Below are 17445 nucleotides of genomic sequence, written 5' to 3'. Positions count from 1 at the left end.
TTGCCTGGTGGTCCACAGAAAGGTCTGCCTTGAGTGGATTTGAGAGCCACTGTCCTCAATGATTCGGCCCTTCTAGCCTGAAACACTCTGACTCTCTATCATGAATGCTCTTTCCTGCAGAAGGCTGAGGCTTGGGCTTAAGGGTTTTATTCCTCATCTTTACCCAATCCCTTAGATTATTTCTCTCTCCAAGAAGCAGCAGCCAATAAATAAAGTGATCAAACCAGGAAGGCTTTCTCCCCCCTGGGATGATGTCCATGGGATTCCAACAGGCTGTGGGGAACAGCAGCTAATCTGTGCACAAATGGATAAGTCCAGCCAGGAATTGTACCGCCTAAAGAGGTTCAACCTGTAGAGACAAATAGAACTGCTTTGAAAATACTTCCCAGCTGAGGAGAGTCCTCTGTTGAGCAGGCCTCATCACTGGGACTTCATTCATTTATTTTTACTTGTCTGGACAGCTAAATATAACAAATGTTATTATCATTTAATAAGAAAAATGAAATTTCTCTTTACCACGCATTCAAATTTCCAGTGCTTGTCTTATCAGCGTCACTTCCTTATCTCCCCAGACATCAGAGGAGGAAACTGACATCCTGGTTTGAGGTAGGTGGTATTTGCATTTTCTTTATATGAAGTCTGACTCAGAAGCTCAGGTTCAGGGAGCTTTTAGTCATCAAGAGATTTCGCTCCAAGGTTATTGTTCTTTCCTGGAAGCAGACGGGGGAGGTGGAGGCAGAGTGGGAAACTACATAGCCATCTGATGGTTGACACCGAGTCTTAGCCAGAGACCCACATCTTCAGCTGACACAAATCAAGGTAGCTCGGTAGAAAGAGGAGGAGACTCCCAAAGATTAGGAGTTGGCCTTTTAAATTGAATTAAATGATGGGGGGGGAGGGGCACTCATGCTACCAGTGTTGGTTCCCTGTGAAAATCTGAGGTTCTAGCTTAATATAATTTCTCATAAAACTTCTGGGGCAAGAGCATCAGCTGGGGTACATCAGCGTGGCCCCACAGAAATCACTGGTCACATCCATTGCACTTTGCCAACTTATACTAGATGAAGAGATAAACTTGGAGGCACAATTTTCTCTTGGCTTTGCCCCAGAATACAAGTCCTGGCTTTGTTGGGTTTTCCCTATTCTTCTTCTGGTTGCTGCAGAAGCTGGGGAGGATAATTTACAAAGCAATAGCTTCACAGTTGGGATTGCCCAGACCTCAGGTGAGAGTTTCTGTTTTTAATTGACTATCCCTCAAATAAAAATGGCTTCACGGGAGAAAATCCTCCATGGAAACAAATATTCTCTGAGGTGAGATGCCCCCGTGTTTTCCCCTAGCTAACCCACAGCTCTTGCTCTGCTGAACAACTCTCTGCAAGGGCCTTTCTTTGATTGTCCCCACAGCGGGGCTCAGAGACACTGACGCGCAGCACCAGTCTCCGACTGGAAACGATACAGGGACAGGAGGTTTGTGAAGAAATTCGCACCTTCCACACAAGCATCCAGGAAATCCTGTTTCCACCACAGAGAGCAAAGCACTTCACACAGTCAGATGGAACTCCCCTTTCCACCTACAGATGGAAGGCAATTCAGCACGAGAGGAATGAAAGTATGGTCGAGCGCTGTATTGCACACTCTATATGGCCCTTCAGCCACACTTCATGTAAACCCAGCAGGCACATCTGCCAGACTGGCAATGCAAATGATGAAAACTACAATGAAGTTCCCCAGGGACATATTGTCATGTCCAGGACAGAGGCCTCCTACAGGGACCCTGACACTCCATGGAAATGTAACTTGAGAAGGGAGGAACCTCAGGGTCATGAGCAAGTGATGCCTAGGGAAATAATCAGATCTGGATACACTGGTCCCAGACTGAGTCCAAAAGACCCTTGACTCAGAGAAGGGGGAACATGCCGCTGGGGCTCTGGCTGCATGAAATGTCACCTTGCGCTGGTTCTTCCTCAATTTCTAACACAAAGTCGGTTCCCAAAGCCCGCTTTTCAGCGCTAGGTTTAAAATTGCACCTTTGCCCCCTTTCCATTTCTATGTTTAAAAAGACAAGCCCGGCTCTGCTCTGCTTGTAGCAGCTCGCACACCACCTTGCAGCTTCAGTGTGGCTCCACAGAGGAGCAATAGGAGGGTTTTCCGTCCACGGTTTTGCCTCCATGTTCTTCCTCTGGGTACTGGCAGCTGTAGGAGTCTTCGACCAGGGTGCATGCAGGCATCAGGTTGGCATGGTCAGGCTCTGCCCAGGGAATGAGCAGATGTTAGGGTTGCGGTTGTAAGGAACAAAGCCGTGCACCGAGGAAGCAACATTTCATGGGGAGGCCTGACAGGTGCCCCACATGTGGCGATGAATGAGCCCACACTTGCTGCTCAGCCTGAGGAGTTAGGGTTTTGTATCACCTCAGAGCTTGGAATGAGTCCAGGTGACGTCCACAAACATCTGAGCTGCGGCAACCCATGTGGAAAATCCATGTGAACACCTCAACCCAGTGGCTAGTACCACCTGCTTTGAAGTGCCTGCCCGGAAGTAGAACACATAGGGAACCCACAGGCCAGGCACTCTGCCAGGGATTGCCTCATTTCTGCCTTCAAATGGCTGAATCATCAGCCTGGAAGGACATGTCTGGCACGTTGTAAATAACACTGGGGCAGATTGACACTCAGGGTGTGTCTACACTGCAGGGAGCCCCTTTGTGGCAGCGAGTCTCAGAGCCTGGGTGATAAAGTAGCAGTGTATACATTCGGGCTCTGACTCCCTCCCCCCACACTGGCTTTTGGAGCCCAGGCTGAGCCCTAACTCTACCCTGGTCCTCTTCGCCCGGCAGCGGGAGTCCCGCAAGTCCAGCAGTTGACCCAGGCTGTGACACACTTTGCCAAGGGGCTTTTTCTTGCAGTGTAGACATACCCTAAGGTCCCTTTGCTTTGCTCAGACAGGGTGAGGAAGTCTTCGACTATGTGTGAATGTGGTTACTCCCACTTACAAGCCTCACTGCACTTCTGCCAGGGTGTCATTGCACTTAGTGCAAATGAAAATTTGACCCTCGGTGGTGGGAGGGGGGCTCTGTTCTATATAGAGACCAAGATTCTGAACTAGATTATACTTTTCCAAGTCCTGGCCATATAATCTCTGCTTGTTCCTTCCTCGCACACACACTCACTCTGCAGGCCACAAATACTTGTGCACACAGTCTGATCACACAAAACCAGCTCCCCCGCCGCTTGCTGCTATGTAAGCAAACCGAGAAGCAGCACCTCTACCTCCAGAGAGTCTGCTTCATTGACACACATTGCATCTGTAGCCACACAGCCCCCATTACTCTCCAAAGGGTTGCCAGATGATTTAGCAAAAAATACCGAACACCCTCCCCTCCAAAAAAAACCACTGGGGAAAAAATTCTGTTGAGAAAAAAAAGGGAGGAGACCAAAATTGTTGAGCCAAAAAGAAAAGAAAAGAAAAAGGGGGGGGGGGGGACCCGAGAACTGTAAAACAAAACAAAAAATTAATTTTTTTTTTTAAAAAAAACCCAGCATTGCCCCTTTAAGAAATGCTTTTGAGGCTTTTTGCCCTAACAGGCTGCCAGCGGCCGTCCGCCATCTTGTCTCCCTGCTCCGGGCTGGACAGCTCCCCTGCGGAACCCGATAAGCACCCGGGATTTTCGCCTCCTGGCTGGGAAAAAATCAGAAAATACCGGACATTTTAGGTGTCCGGGTCAATACCGGACACCTGGCAACCCTAGCTTTCTATAACTCTGAGCAGCTCTCTGTCCTAAGCATATCTCCCTTTGCAATAGCCCTCTGCAGAAGGGAGGGGAAGACAAATGCACAGACAGGTTTAGGCGAGGTCTACACTGCACTCAGACATGCGACTCCAGTAGACATACGCATGTGAGCTTTAATCCAGCCAGCATAGCTAAAAATAGCAAGGAAGACTCAACAGCACGAGCTTGCAGTGCAAGTACATATCCACTTGCACAGCCTGCATGGAAGTGCATGCTGCCATACTGAATGCTATTTTAAGCCTTACTACCAAAGTGACAATCACACCTCTGACTGCAGTGTAGACATAAACTGAAGCTGCTCACCCAAGGTCACATCTGAAGTCAGTGGTGAAGCAGGGATTTGAGCCAAGTCTACCAAGCCCTAGGCTAGGACCTTGCCCTCTGACCCATCCCTTCCTCCCTTCAGCTGCACTGACCTTCGATTATGAGGAGTTTCTCTTTCTTCAGGGTCCATAAGCAAAGGTGGAGGAAGAAGGTCATCAGGATGAGAATGAATATGCCCAGTGCAGCCAGTATTGCCAGGATGGTGGTGTACTTGGGATCTGAGGAGGAGGGGGAGTGAAATGAAATACATGACCACAGATAACAGTGAAACCACAGCTTCCAAGGAAATGAAAGAGAGGTGCTTAAGTCAGACAGGGAACCACGAAACTGGCAAAGCCATTAAGCAGGGAAAACCACAGAACAGGTTATTAAGCACAGAACTGGCCAGTGATCGTGTGTGCAGGAGATCATTGTTTATGGATAGCATGATGATCGCTACCTTGCTTAAACATGGATAGCATGCATGATTCCTACATTGCTTAAACACGGATAGCATGCATGATCTCTGCATTCTTTAAACATAAATAGCATGCATGATCTCTGCATTCTTTAAACACGAATAGCATGCATGATCGCTACATTGCTTAACCACAAGGCATCCATCTCTTTCCATAACGATGACCTAGTATGTCTACAGCACTTCCGCCTCATCCATTTACCTTTGACTTCAATAGGTGCAAGTCAAAGCCCGCCCAAGGTTTCCCTGAAGGAAGACAACATACAATGGATCAAACATTCACCCCAGTTGCAGCTCTAGTGAAGTCAACGAGGTAATCTGGTCCAATATAATGAAAGATATCTGCAGTCGAGAGGCTGGGTGCCAGAGTTCCCTCAGCTCCAATGACCTATGACAGTTGAGGATTCTGAGTACCTCACCAGAGATGCCTGGTACCTGTCAGGATGAGGCCCACTATTTTTTTCTATCTGGAACTTGAATTTCCAGGTTCTGCTGCTCATTCACATCTCGGTGAGTGGGGCCCACAAGGGGCACGTGGTGGGGAGCCAGAGACAGAAGGAAGTTTAAACGTGGGTGACTAACTGCTAAATTGTGTCTCTTGAGAAAGCCCAATTAAAGAGCAGCAGATGCCGGATGGAAAACTCTGCGCAGCTGTTTGCTAAGGAACCATTCTCTTACCACCCCTGCATTTCTCCTCCTGGCCCTTTGAGGGTTGTTATCAATAATGTTCCCTTGATGTTCAAATCTGCCCTGCTCAGCAAGTTGTGCTGCTTCAGAAATACTGCAGAAAATTCAAGGGTTATTTCCATGCCAAGAAACCATGATGGCACAAACCCAGGATCATGCTTTTGTCTGAGGGTCACAGTCAGTGTTCCCTCTAAACCACAAGGCAGCAAAGCCCTGCAGCTGCTTAAACCCTGAGCCCCTGACTGGGTGGAGCTGATTAAGCAGATGTGGGGCTGTGCTATCATGCAGTTTAGGAACACTGAGGAAACATTGGTCACGTTCTTAAATGCCTCGAGGAAAGGAAGAGTTTGAAGTAAACGGTCCATCACCCAGGATATACCTTGCTCCCCAGGTAGGGGCACATCTCTGGAAATTCCACATTCTACATTATGGGTAAAATTTCCTGGTATGATTGTTCGTAATCCAGAATTCTCACATCTAAGAAAAAGAGAAAGCATTGTTCAGAACAACTCTCTACCTGTTTTTGCCGCCCTCCGCCCACTTCCTCCTTCTCTCCCCATCCCCCATCTCTCTTTCCTTTACTTTTTTATTTGCTTAGTTTACAGGTGGCCAAAGTACACCTGCCCCCATCGGATACACTGGACAGGTTCTGCTGAGAAGTTAATTGATCTTTAATCCCACCCAGGCCGACTTTCAAACCATATCCACACTTGCGTAAGTTTGTGGCTTTGACCTGAAAGGAGGTGAAACACAGAGGTTTTTTGTCTTCATTGAGTTTCACTTTAAGATTGGTTAGGTATAAAACCAAAGAAAAGATTTATGTGGTAACCTGCCAAGGAAAAACTCCCGTAATCCTAACACAGCAGACTCTTAGATAATTCATTACGGTGGCTTTCAATTTTTAGAAAAATTAAAAATTAGCCACATGGAGTATGTATCATGAATGCCCCAAAAAAGAGATCTATCCATAAATACATACTTAGTCCAAGGCTTGCAACAGCTGTTCACAGTGTCAGAATAAGTTCCTTTTTTACATGGTTCACAGGTGAATTTGAAGTGATCAGTGCCTAGGAGACAAAAGAAAGAAGGTTACTTCTGGGGAGCCTAGGATGACAAATAGGGTCTATCTTCAAGAATTTGAGCATCAACATGGAGAATGAAGAGGAGAGCTAATAACTGATGACATCAAGAAAGTTGAGGAGTTTAATGGAGACCAAATATTCAACACAATTAATATTAACAAGAAGGAAGGCATTCAAGTCAAAATAGGGAAAGAATAGGTTAAAGAATATTTACATAAATTAAATGTATTTAGCTGGCAGGGGCTGATGAAACTCATTCTAGGGTATATAAACAACTATCTGAAGCAATCTCAGAGCCATTAGCAGTTATCTTTCAAAACTCATGGAAGAAAGGTGAGGTGCCAGAAGACTAGAAAAGGGCAAACGCAGCACCTGTCTTTAAATAAGGAAACAAAGCTACCTAGGAAATTATAGACTGGCCTTCTTAACTTCAGTACCTGGAAAGGTACTGGAAAGAATAAATAAGCAGCCAGTTTGTAAGCACCTGGAAAATAGAAAGGTTATAAGGAAGGACCAGAATAGATTTGTCAAGAATAAATCATGACTAATCAATTCATTTTCTTCTTTGTCCAGACCTAGTGCACAGGTGGGAAGCAGTAGACATGATATATCTTGATTGTAGTAAAGCACACTGTTGTTTTGACACAGTCCCACATAATATGCTCACAAGCAAACCTGTGAAATGTGGTTTAGATGAAATGACTATAAAGCATCAACACAACTGGTTGAAGGACCATACTGAAAGAGAAGTTATCAGTGGCTCACTGCCAGATTGGAAAGGTGTTCTACAGAGATCCAGAGATTTATTCAATATTTTCATTAATAGCTCAGATAATGGAGTGGAGAGTATGCTTATAAAGAATGCAGATGACACCAAACTAGGAGAGGCTGCAAATACTTTGGAGGCCAGGATAAGAATTCAAAATGACCATGACAAATTAAGAGAACTGACCTAAAATCAACAAGATTAAATTCAGTGAAGACAAGGGGAATGTATTTCATTTAGGAAAGAAAAATAAAACGTGCAACTACAAAATGGGGAACAATTTGACTAGGTATTAGCTCTGCTGAAAAGGAACTGGGGATTATACGGGGTCACAAATTGAATATGAGCCAACCACGTAATGCAGATGTGAAAAGAGGCAGTATTCTGGGGTCACAAGGTATATTAACCAGATGGTATGTCAGACATCCAAAATAATTGTCTCATTATACTCAACCCTCTATTTGTTCAGACCTCAGTTGGCATGCCCTGTCCAGTTGTGAGTGCCACATGTTTGGAAGGATGTGAACAAACTGGTCAGAGTCCAGAGGAGAGCAACAGAGATGAGAAAAGGGTGAGAAAACTGGATCTATGAGGAAAGGTTAACAAAATGAGGCAAGTCTAGATAAATGAGAACTGAGGGGGGCCTGAAAGCAATCTCTCAATATCTCATGAATATCTCAACACTTGTTCTCCATGTCCAATGAAAGCTGGACAAGAAGTAATGGGCTTAATCTGCAGCAAGGGAGATTTCAATTAGATATCAGGACACCTTTACAAATTCTGAAGGTAGAAAAATGCTCGGACTAGCCTTCCAAGGGTGTTTTAAGGAATCTCCATAACTGGAGATTTGTGATCATTGATTGGACCAACACCTGTCAGGCAGGGCCATCCTTAGAATGCACGGGGCCCTATGCATTCCCCCATAAGCCTTTCTATGTGACTTGCTTTTGCTCCACTCATCTGAAGAAGTGGGTTGTGCCCACAAAAGCTCTTGATAAAAGCTCTGTCTCCAGAGCCATTTAAATAATCACCGCTTCATTTAAATTAAAATGGCTGCTGCGCTGTGCCGCGCTGTTTGGCGGCACAGCGCTGTAGTCTGAACGCTCCGCGGTCGACATCAAAGGCATTTGTCAACCTCCCCGTTATGCCTCATGGGATGAGATTTACCAGGGAGGTCGACAAATGCCTTTGATGTCGACTACGGAGCATCCAGACTACAGTGCTGTGCCGCCAAACAGCTGATCGGCTCAGCGCGGCAGCCATTTTAATTTAAATGAAGCAGCAATTATTTAAATCACCACTTCATTTGGGTATGTCTAATAAACTAATCTACATGGCTCTGGCGACAAAGCCATGTAGTCTAGACATACCCTAAGGTGCTACAGGACCACTCATTTCCCTGAAGAGGGAGGTTCCCTTAGATTGGAGATTGGTCCCCTACGAGGAGGTGGCAGGAGCATTCTTGTCTGGGATGCCACAGAGAGAAAATGAAATAACGTTTGGTTCGGGTCAAACAAAATGTTTTGTTTCCATCATTTCAAAATGTCCCATTTTGATTTTGACCTTGCCCTCCACCCTTTTTTTAGTCTAAATCAGGGGTGGGAACTGGCCTACTGGTTCATTTCATGTGGCAGGTGGCAAGACTCCACACTGTGGGCCAGAAGCCCCAGCCTTGGGACCCCCGGCAGGGCCAGAGCCATGAACACCGGCTCAGTGGCATGTCCCTGCATCCCCTTGTCAGAGGAGCAATCAGGGATGCTCTGTGTACTGTCCCCACCCGCAGCAACAGCTCCATAGCTCCCATTGGCCAGGAACTGTGGCCAAAGAGAGCTGCAGGGGCGGTATCTGAGGGCATGGTAGCACGTACTGCACAGAGCTGCCTGTCTCTCCCAGATAAGGAATGGACGTGGCAGCTGCTTTGGGAAGCAGCGTGGAACCAAGGTGGGCAGGCAGGAACTCCACCTTACTTCTACTGCGCCACTGACTGGGAGCTGTCTGAGGTAAGCACTGCTCGACTGGAGCTCGCACCCCAACTTCCATGCCCCAGGTTGGAACCCTCTCCCACTCCCTAGCAGACCTCACCCCCACCAACCCTGAGCCCCCTCCTGCACCCAAGCTGCCTCCCAGAGCCTGCACCCTGAACCTCTCCCTATACTCCAGCCCCCTATCTCATTCCTGGCCCCACCCCACAGCCCGCAACTCCAGCCAGAGCCCTTACCTCCTCTCACACCTCAACTCCCTACCCCAGCCTGGAGCCCCACTCCACACTCTGAACTTCTCATTTCTGGACCCACCCCTAGAGCCAAAGAGAAGCCCCAAGATTTCTGACTCATGGGGCTCTGTGTGGGCCCTGACTGATTTTTTTCTGTGGATCAGCGGCCCTGATAGAAAAATGGTTTCTCACCTCTGGTCTAAACATTCTAAAATTTCAAAACAAAAGGTCCTTTTGTCTCAAGAAATCAAACAGGGCATTTTGAAAACGTCACAATGAAACCAATGGGCCTCTTCCAATTGAATTTAATGGGTTTTGAATCAGCCCGATCCTTAAAAATCCACCTCTTGGTTTGGGCCCCACTGTAATATCTGAGCACACCTTCCACATGTATGGAGCTATCACCTTGAGTCACCCTACAAGGTAGGGAAGTCTCAGGGTATGTCTACACTACCCTGCTATTTCGAAATAGGAGGGTAATGTAGGCATACCGCAATTGCAAATGAAGCCCGGGATTTGAATTTCCCGGGCTTCATTTGCATAAGCGGGCGCCGCCATTTTTAAATCCCCGCTCGTTCGAACCCTGTGCCACGCGGCTACACACGGCACGAACTAGGTAGTTCGAACTAGGCTTCCTAGTTCGAACTACCGTTACTCCTCGTGGAGTTCGAACGAGCACGGGGTTCGAACGGCACGGGGTTCAAAAATGGCGGCGCCCTGCTTATGCAAATGAAGCCCGGGAAATTCAAATCCCGGGCTTCATTTGCAACTCCGGTATGCCTACATTACCCCGCTAGTTCGAACTAGCGGAGTAGTGTAAACATACCCTCATTCTCTCTCTTTGATACATAAGAAACAAGGCAGTGAGAGATTAGTCTTTCCCGCCAAAGTCTCACAAGAAGCCTGCATGTTGCTGGGCTGCAGCATGAGTCCACATCTTCTAGGCCCCAGCCGCAACTCCGCCCTTCCTCCTCAGTGCTAAAAAACAATGTCAAACTGGGATTCGTTGGTAAATTAAAATGTGCTATTCCAACCGCTTTTCCTCTAGACTGGTTCTTTTAGTTCCCTTTTCATTTCCCCTTTGTTGGGTGCTCACTGTTATACTCCTGAGTGGTGCAAAGTATTTGCAATCAGATGAGAAACCTAGTACTTCATGAAAGCGGCTCAGTGTCATGAACTCTCCCCTCCCCTCCCCTGTGAGCCATTTTGGTTTACACTCAGAAAGTGCCGAGGAGTCCTGTGGCACCTTATAAACTAACTGAAGTGTAGGAACATAAGCTTTCGTGGGCAAAGACCCACTTCGTCACATGCATGCATCTGACGAAGTGGGTCTTTGCCCACGAAAGCTTATGCTCTTACACTTCAGTTAGTCTATAAGGTGCCACAGAACTCCTCGTCGCTTTTGCAGATTCAGACTAACACGGCTACCCCTCTGATACTCAGAAAGTGGACTCTTGGAGTAAAATCTGGCCTAATTTTCACTCTGTCCATCAATCATTTTTATATCACACTCCTCAGCTGGGGATCCGACAGACCTACCAGGCCCCGGGGCAAGTTGCAGGAGCTGGGGGGAGCAGGGGGGGAGACTCTGCACTTCTGAAGAGGTGGAGCCTCAGGCAGAAGGGGTGGGGCCAGGGCAGCCAGCCCTCAGCGCTGTCCAGAGGGCACTGGAGCATGGCGTGTGGCACTCTGGCAGCGATTTAAAGGGCTCCTTTGAATGACTGGGCCATGGGCAGTTGCTCCCCTCCCACTGTACTTCCTGAATGCCCCCAAATGGTCTCATTATCGAGTAAAATACTAGACACACATTTTGCAGTGCAACGTGAAGAATTTTGACATTTTGCCTGTTTGGAGTAAGCATTTCACAACTCCCTTCCTCCCCTGCCACCGCCAGTGTTTTAAAGCTGCAAAATAGCTCAGAAAGAGCTAATGAATGGGCTTTCCTCCCCCAAGATATGAACAATTCTTTTCATGAACTTGAGCCACTTCCAAGCAGATGCTTGGCCTGCTACCCCACGTCTCCCCCTTACCACCACAAGGCTTCCAGAATGCGCCCATGTAGCAGATGTATATGCAGTGGCCACTAACTCCCTCCCCTCGCCACCTTTACAGCACTCAACTTGGCGGGTCTGTTTGTGTTCCAAAAGTTACCTGATTTGTTCAGCTCCATCCCGGCCTTGCACTGCGGCAGTGGAGTGCAGATTGTACACGGAAGATTACCACACAGCTCCCCAGGTTTACAATTCCCGGTCAGCTTCAGGATGTTGGGGCATAGATCCGAAAGGCCACATGTCACTAAAAGCAAAGGGTGAGATTTGCCTGGAATGACGGAGACCAAAAACTGGTGCATGTTATTTAACCATGAGTGTTACTGGATGATTCTGGAGAATCTCCTTCTAGGCAGGAGGGTGACTCTGGGAAAGCTATAAAGGCACAGAGCCAAATATGCTCTCAGCAACACTGGGTGAAATCCAGGAGGACTCTCTTTCAGTCAGAGGGGTGACACTGAGGTAAAATGTGGAGGATCTGAGCCACTGTGACTCCTCCAGCATATTGGGGTGCCTGGAACCAAGTGTATTGTCCGGACAGGTAAACGCATGTGCAGCCTGTGGGCCAGAAGTCTGTGATTGTCCCCACATTTAATGGGAAAATGCTGCCAATGAGGCCTGTAGGTCTCAGCACACAATGTTTCATACGAAACATGCAGACAGTTGCAATCCGCTGGTACTCAGGGCAAATGTCAGGCCTTGGTACTCTGAGGTAATGGGCGCTGAACAACCCCAGCTCCCACAAGGAGCGCCACCCAGGAACAGACCCTCCCTTTAGCCCTCGGGCTTCCAGTCAGGTGGCAATGCATGGCACTGCGAGGCAAAGCCCCCGCGTCTGAGGGCTGCTCACAGGATTCCAGGCCACCAGGGCCCGGTTCTCATTCTCTCCCTTGCATTCAGACACTTGCTCCCAAAATATATTGAGAGAGAAAGAGCTGGCTCCAAATCAAAACCATGGAGCCAACCCCTCCCCCTTTCCGAATCTGGAGAAGCCCAGCTCCAATCCCAGAGCTGAACTCAGCCCACGTCTATTTCTGACATACTCTTTTAAAAAAAAAAAAACAGAACAGAACAGAACAGAAAAGCTAACAGTGAGCAACACCGGAGGTCGTGAACATGAAGCCCTGACCACATGAGTCAGGGCCAGAGCTTGTGATACCAGCTCCTGGGGGGCTGTTTAGAGGAAAGAGAGCGGTGTGGTCACCTAGCACTTGGATGATATTGAGAGCGATACAGGGAAAGTACAGGTTAGTGCAGTAGGACGTCAAATGAAAAAGTGTGTGGCAGTGGTCAACCCAGAGCAATTTCCTGAGCTGATGCTGGTATGTACCAGGGGGCTGGGCCTTTCCCCTGGGCCTTTCACCAGTCTACCTGTCACACATTGGCCCCTTGTATTTTTTTCCATTCTGGGATGGTTTGGAGACAGAGTAATGGAATGACTTTGGCAATTAAAGGAAGCAGACAGCAGGAGACAAGAGAGATTATAATTCTTTGCTCCGTGCATTAAAAGCCTGTGAATGACAGGCTAATAATGAGCCAGTCCTGATGACCCTCCATTGGTAGCCAAGTCCAGTTACTCAGTCGAGGAGAAAGGCCTGAGGGTTTGCTGAGCTGCCATTGGCTGACCTGAGATTGCCCTCCTCTTTCTTCTGGAGGTTCATTTTGGTGAACGGTGCTGGAGTGGCACAGCCCTGGGAATCCGAAACCCTCTGTGCACACAGCATCAACAGCAGCAGTGAAGCCATCTCCTCCCACGCTGCCCCACTGGTGTGCTGGCTGGTAGCTGAAGGGGAATTTCATCCCCATGGTCCTTTCACTCTGTGGCCTTTTTGTTGAGACAGCCAGCTGAAAGACATGGTTTGGCTGAGGGGGATGTGTGAGACTGGAAAAATGGGCCGAGATGCACCTACACAAAAGGCTACTGAGCTCACTTGAGTTCCAATGACCGTTCGCCTCTGCTGGGGTTTAAACTGATGAATTTGGAGGGGCAGACTCCATAGCCCTTCACCAACTACAATTCATGCCCCCAAATGACTGAATTTTGTCCCCTAGCACTAAAAAGCCTCTTTAAGTGTAGGCTGGGAGGAGACAGGCAGGGTGAGAGCATCACTCCTTTACACTTGTCTGGAATCTGAGGTCACCTTCACAGACTGCAACAAAACCCTCATCTAGGCAGCAAAACTGCCTGCGGAAAAACTGGAGCACCACACCTACATGAAGTTGCCATTTCTGTATGAGAACAACATTGGCTGTTACACTCTCCAGGGTAAAATTTACTTTGGCTCCCAGTCCCCTTGCTGCCAAGCATCAGCTCCTGGGGAGTCCAACACTGGCCACTGTTAAGGACATGAGACCAGATGAGAAGTACCTTATGAAAACTTGTCAGACCTGGGTCGTCGGCAGGTGGGATTGAAGCTGAGACCTTAGGGGCTAAAGCCATGAGCCTCTACAGCATGAGCTAAAAGCCAGCTGGCTCTTTGCTAGGGCTGTAGAGAGCAAACTTTGCTCTCCCTTCTCAGTGGTCTTAGTGCCACTTAGTGGGTTACACTTAGATCTATGCTGGTGGGGCAGTTTATAGATACTAAAGCTAGAAGGGACCATTAGGAGCATCTGCTCTGACCTCCTGCATAAACCAAGCCCAAGAACGTCACCCTGTAATTCCTGCATCCCACCCCTACCTGCTGAATGAGCTACACCAGAACTTTTAGAAAGACATCTCCGTCTTGACTTCAGGGATGGAGAATCCACCACGCCCTAGTTACCTTCTTCCATGAACATCCTAAGACCTGCGCACCGTTTGCAATGATCCCCAGCCTCCAGGCCTGGGTTCCTATTATCTCGCACCTTTGGTTGTCATTTAGTCCTGTGCGAAGCAGGGATTTTGTGGCATTTAATGGCCACTTGGCAAAGGTGTGACTGGCAACACCATGGCAAGGCTGGGGGAGAAGCCAGCACTCCCACTTTTGGTCCCACAGATGGGAGCATATCTAGCCCAAATGCAGAGGCTGCTACCACCCTGAGGGGCAGCTTCCCCAAGGCAGCAGGTTTCCTTTCCATTGCGATCCTAAGGAGAGCTGGGCGAGGCCCAACATGCTAGACACAAACCATGATTCAGCTTGGGGAGGGTTCCACCTGCAACGTCAGATTGGGATTTTGCAGCTTGCTCCTGTGCCTCCAAAAAGGCAATTCCAAATCCCATAGCTCCCCACCGGCAACCTTTGAGTTAAGGCAGGTTCAAAAACTAGAAGCTACATTTAGTCTGAATTTTGCCATTCAAGCCCCTGTCTGATAATGAGAAGGAGGAAATCCTCTGTTGCTATTTTCCTTTGAATACACTGCTGCTCCTGTCACTCTGTAATTTGCCTCATTGATTCTGTGGTCAACATGCAATATGGGGACAAGACAGAAGACACTTGCCCTCCTCTCTTACCTGAGCTGCTCTGGAGACAGTTTGTAACCGGGTCCTGGATCGCCAAAGCCAGCTCCACCCGCAACCACAGGTTCATCAACAAAATCAAGCTGATGCCCTGACTGGAGAGATGAAGTCTTCTTTGCCTGGTCATGTCTCAAGCTGGTTTCCCTGTGGGTGGCTGCCACTCAGGCACTGCGGCTGGGTTTACTTTAACACTGCCCCAGCCAAGTGTCTTCCGTCTCTCTGATGCATTCTGCTCTGGTAGAGCACTTTTTGTAGCAAGTGGCTACCGCACACACGTGGTTTTCTTCCTGTACGCAGTTTCTGTTTCAAAGAGGGGCGGGGGGGGGGGGGGGAAGAGCAGGGCTTCGTTATTTTAACACAATACAAACTAGCTGGAATTCCAACCGCAGACTGAGTTAAGGGGCCACTCACAAAGGACATCAGTAAGGATGGAGCATCCTGAAATAAGCAATGCAGACTTGGATTTTCAAAGGGTTTTGTCTACACTTGCAAGGTAATTTGGATTTTAAAAAGGGGTTGAATGTGGAGTTATTCTGGAATCCTTCCTTGTGTAGACAATGCTGGGGAGTCCAGGTTTTCAGCCTCCACTGCATTTAGTTGTTGAAGTTTTGGGGATCATTAGGACCAATAAGATGTACTTTCACCACCTACCTGGGAACTTTGGATGGATGTGTAAGCGGGGGAATGATCCCGCTATTGTGGGGAACTTTCCTGGCTTCTATACACCCCGGTGAAATGAACCAGCGAAAGGATCTGAGTCCCCGCTCCCACTTCCTTTACCCCACAGCCTCCCTGATCCTGAGGGCTCCCCCTCCACTCTCCTGAGTAGCAGAGCCCTTGAAACCCCAACAAGGCTGGGCCCAGGTTTCCTGGGGCTTAATCCCTGACCTTGTAGTCACTAGGGGCAGGAGTTAGGGTGTCCCCACTCCGAGGTGCTCTCTTTACACTGCAGGCCTTCTTGGCCCAGTGATCACTTCATAAGGTTCAAAGCAAATACAATTTATTAAACATCAACTGATTAAAGAGAAAAGAATAAGAAAAAATGAGAATGGTTAAATGAGAACACACAGCCCTGCTCTGTAGCACAGGGACATCAAAACAGCAGTCTGCAGAGTGTAAGGACAGTCCACAGTCTCTTTCTTAGAGGCCCTGGATATGCTGCAGGGGGCCTACAGGCAGGACACGCTAGCTCTGGTAGTGACCACACAGTCTCAAGCTCGAAGTGGCCAGACCCCTCTCCCAGTCCAGAGCCTTTCCCCACACTTTGCTGGTCCCAGGTGCTCACCACATCCAGCTGCAGGCTGTGCTGCTTGGCCAGTTCCAGCTCCTTGTGTGGCTTCTCTGTTCCTTTTGGCTCTCTGAGCACTGCCAATCTGCTGCTCAACACAGGGTCTGCACTCCTTGAGTTGTGTATGCCTGGCTCTGCTGCTGCAAAAACTGCCCCTCAGCACAGCTTGCTCCTCTTAGCAGTCTCTCAGCTCTCTGTTCCTTTGGCAGGACTTCTTCTGCACACAGCTTGCACTGCTCGGGCTGTCTGTGTCTGGTTCTGTCGCTTCAGGACTTCTTCACAGAGCTTGCACTACTCTTTCAGCTCTCTGTTTGCTCAGAGAGAGCCAGAACAATCCCCGCTTACAACCTGTCAGTCAGGCTGAGCTAGAGTGTTGACTGCTTTCCATTGTCTCTGGGGTCTGTCAGTCTCATGAACCCTTCCCCTTCTGAAGCTGGGAGCTGGCAAACCAAAAAACTCCCACAGAGTTTTAGTAAGGGGTAACAGTCCCCTTACAGATGGATGGATGGAAGGAAGGAAGGAAGGAAGGAAGGAAGGAAGGAAGGAAGGAAGGAAGGAACTTCCTTTTGAAGACTGTGATTTCTTTTTGTTTTCAAGCTGTTGCAATGTTTTCCCAATAACCTGAATGGCCCTTCACTTGCCTTGCTTTATGTTGTACAATGCTAGGTGCTTAGAGCTAGTCTTCTCTGGCTGAGGAGGCAGGCTGACTATGCCCCTGCCTGGCAAACCTGCCCGTTGCAAGGTGGAGCTGCAGGAGGCAATACGAATTATGAGCACAGTTTTATCCCTACGTCAGTTTACAACCACAGCCTGGCTACACCTTTCATAATAACCATCGAGTTGAGAACCTTACAAGCTTTCCAAAAGACTTCACTCGACATTGTTGTAAACATAGCAACATTGCATTCAGCCAGTAGGTTTGATTGCGTACTCTCTGGGGTGCAGACCTCCTCTTCTCTCACTGGGGTGTCTGGACTCTAATTGTCACACCAGGATAGAAGAGATGTGTTAGCATTCAGATGGGCCCATTGATTTGGGGGTGGGGGGATACTGTGCTAGCTGAACTCATGGGTCTGATGTGGCCCGTTATGTCTTGTGTCCTGTATTTAATGCCAGGAGAGCTTGATGTCGCTCTGAACACCAGCATGGATTTCTGTTGGGGAGGGTAACCCAGTCTTTGGGCTATCTCTCCCCTGCTCATCTCCTCAAAGGAATCGCTGATGTGTGAATCCCGCCATATTATCCAGAGAGAGAATTTTCAGCGGCTCCAGTCAGACGCTTTCTGTGGAAATGGAATCCTTCCCAGGGCAGCTTGGGGCTAAATTCTCTGGGCCTGGATTGTCACCACTTTCCCATC

The 17445-nt window shown here is 48.3% G+C and overlaps 1 protein-coding gene across 1 annotated transcript in view; it reads right to left on the bottom strand.

The window, feature by feature from the left end:
- Positions 1 to 333: 333 nt before the first annotated feature.
- Positions 334 to 17445, bottom strand: part of TNFRSF18 (TNF receptor superfamily member 18) — a 41872-nt gene continuing 24760 nt past the window's right edge. Inside the window, exons 3-8 of the mRNA XM_075906350.2 lie at positions 14795 to 15100; positions 11468 to 11611; positions 6236 to 6323; positions 5636 to 5733; positions 4205 to 4330; positions 334 to 2248 (exon numbers count right to left, since the gene is read on the bottom strand). Of these exons, the coding sequence (XP_075762465.2) occupies positions 2112 to 2248; positions 4205 to 4330; positions 5636 to 5733; positions 6236 to 6323; positions 11468 to 11611; positions 14795 to 14927 (726 nt within the window). The 5' untranslated portion in view covers positions 14928 to 15100 and the 3' untranslated portion in view covers positions 334 to 2111. The remainder of the gene's footprint in view (positions 2249 to 4204; positions 4331 to 5635; positions 5734 to 6235; positions 6324 to 11467; positions 11612 to 14794; positions 15101 to 17445) is intronic.

This window comes from Pelodiscus sinensis, chromosome 24, assembly GCF_052426305.1.
Source record: "Pelodiscus sinensis isolate ZL-2025 chromosome 24, ASM5242630v1, whole genome shotgun sequence".
NCBI lineage: Eukaryota > Metazoa > Chordata > Testudines > Trionychidae > Pelodiscus > Pelodiscus sinensis.
The sequence above is the reverse complement of the archived record's forward strand: the minus strand, read 5'-3'. Positions and strand labels throughout refer to the sequence as shown.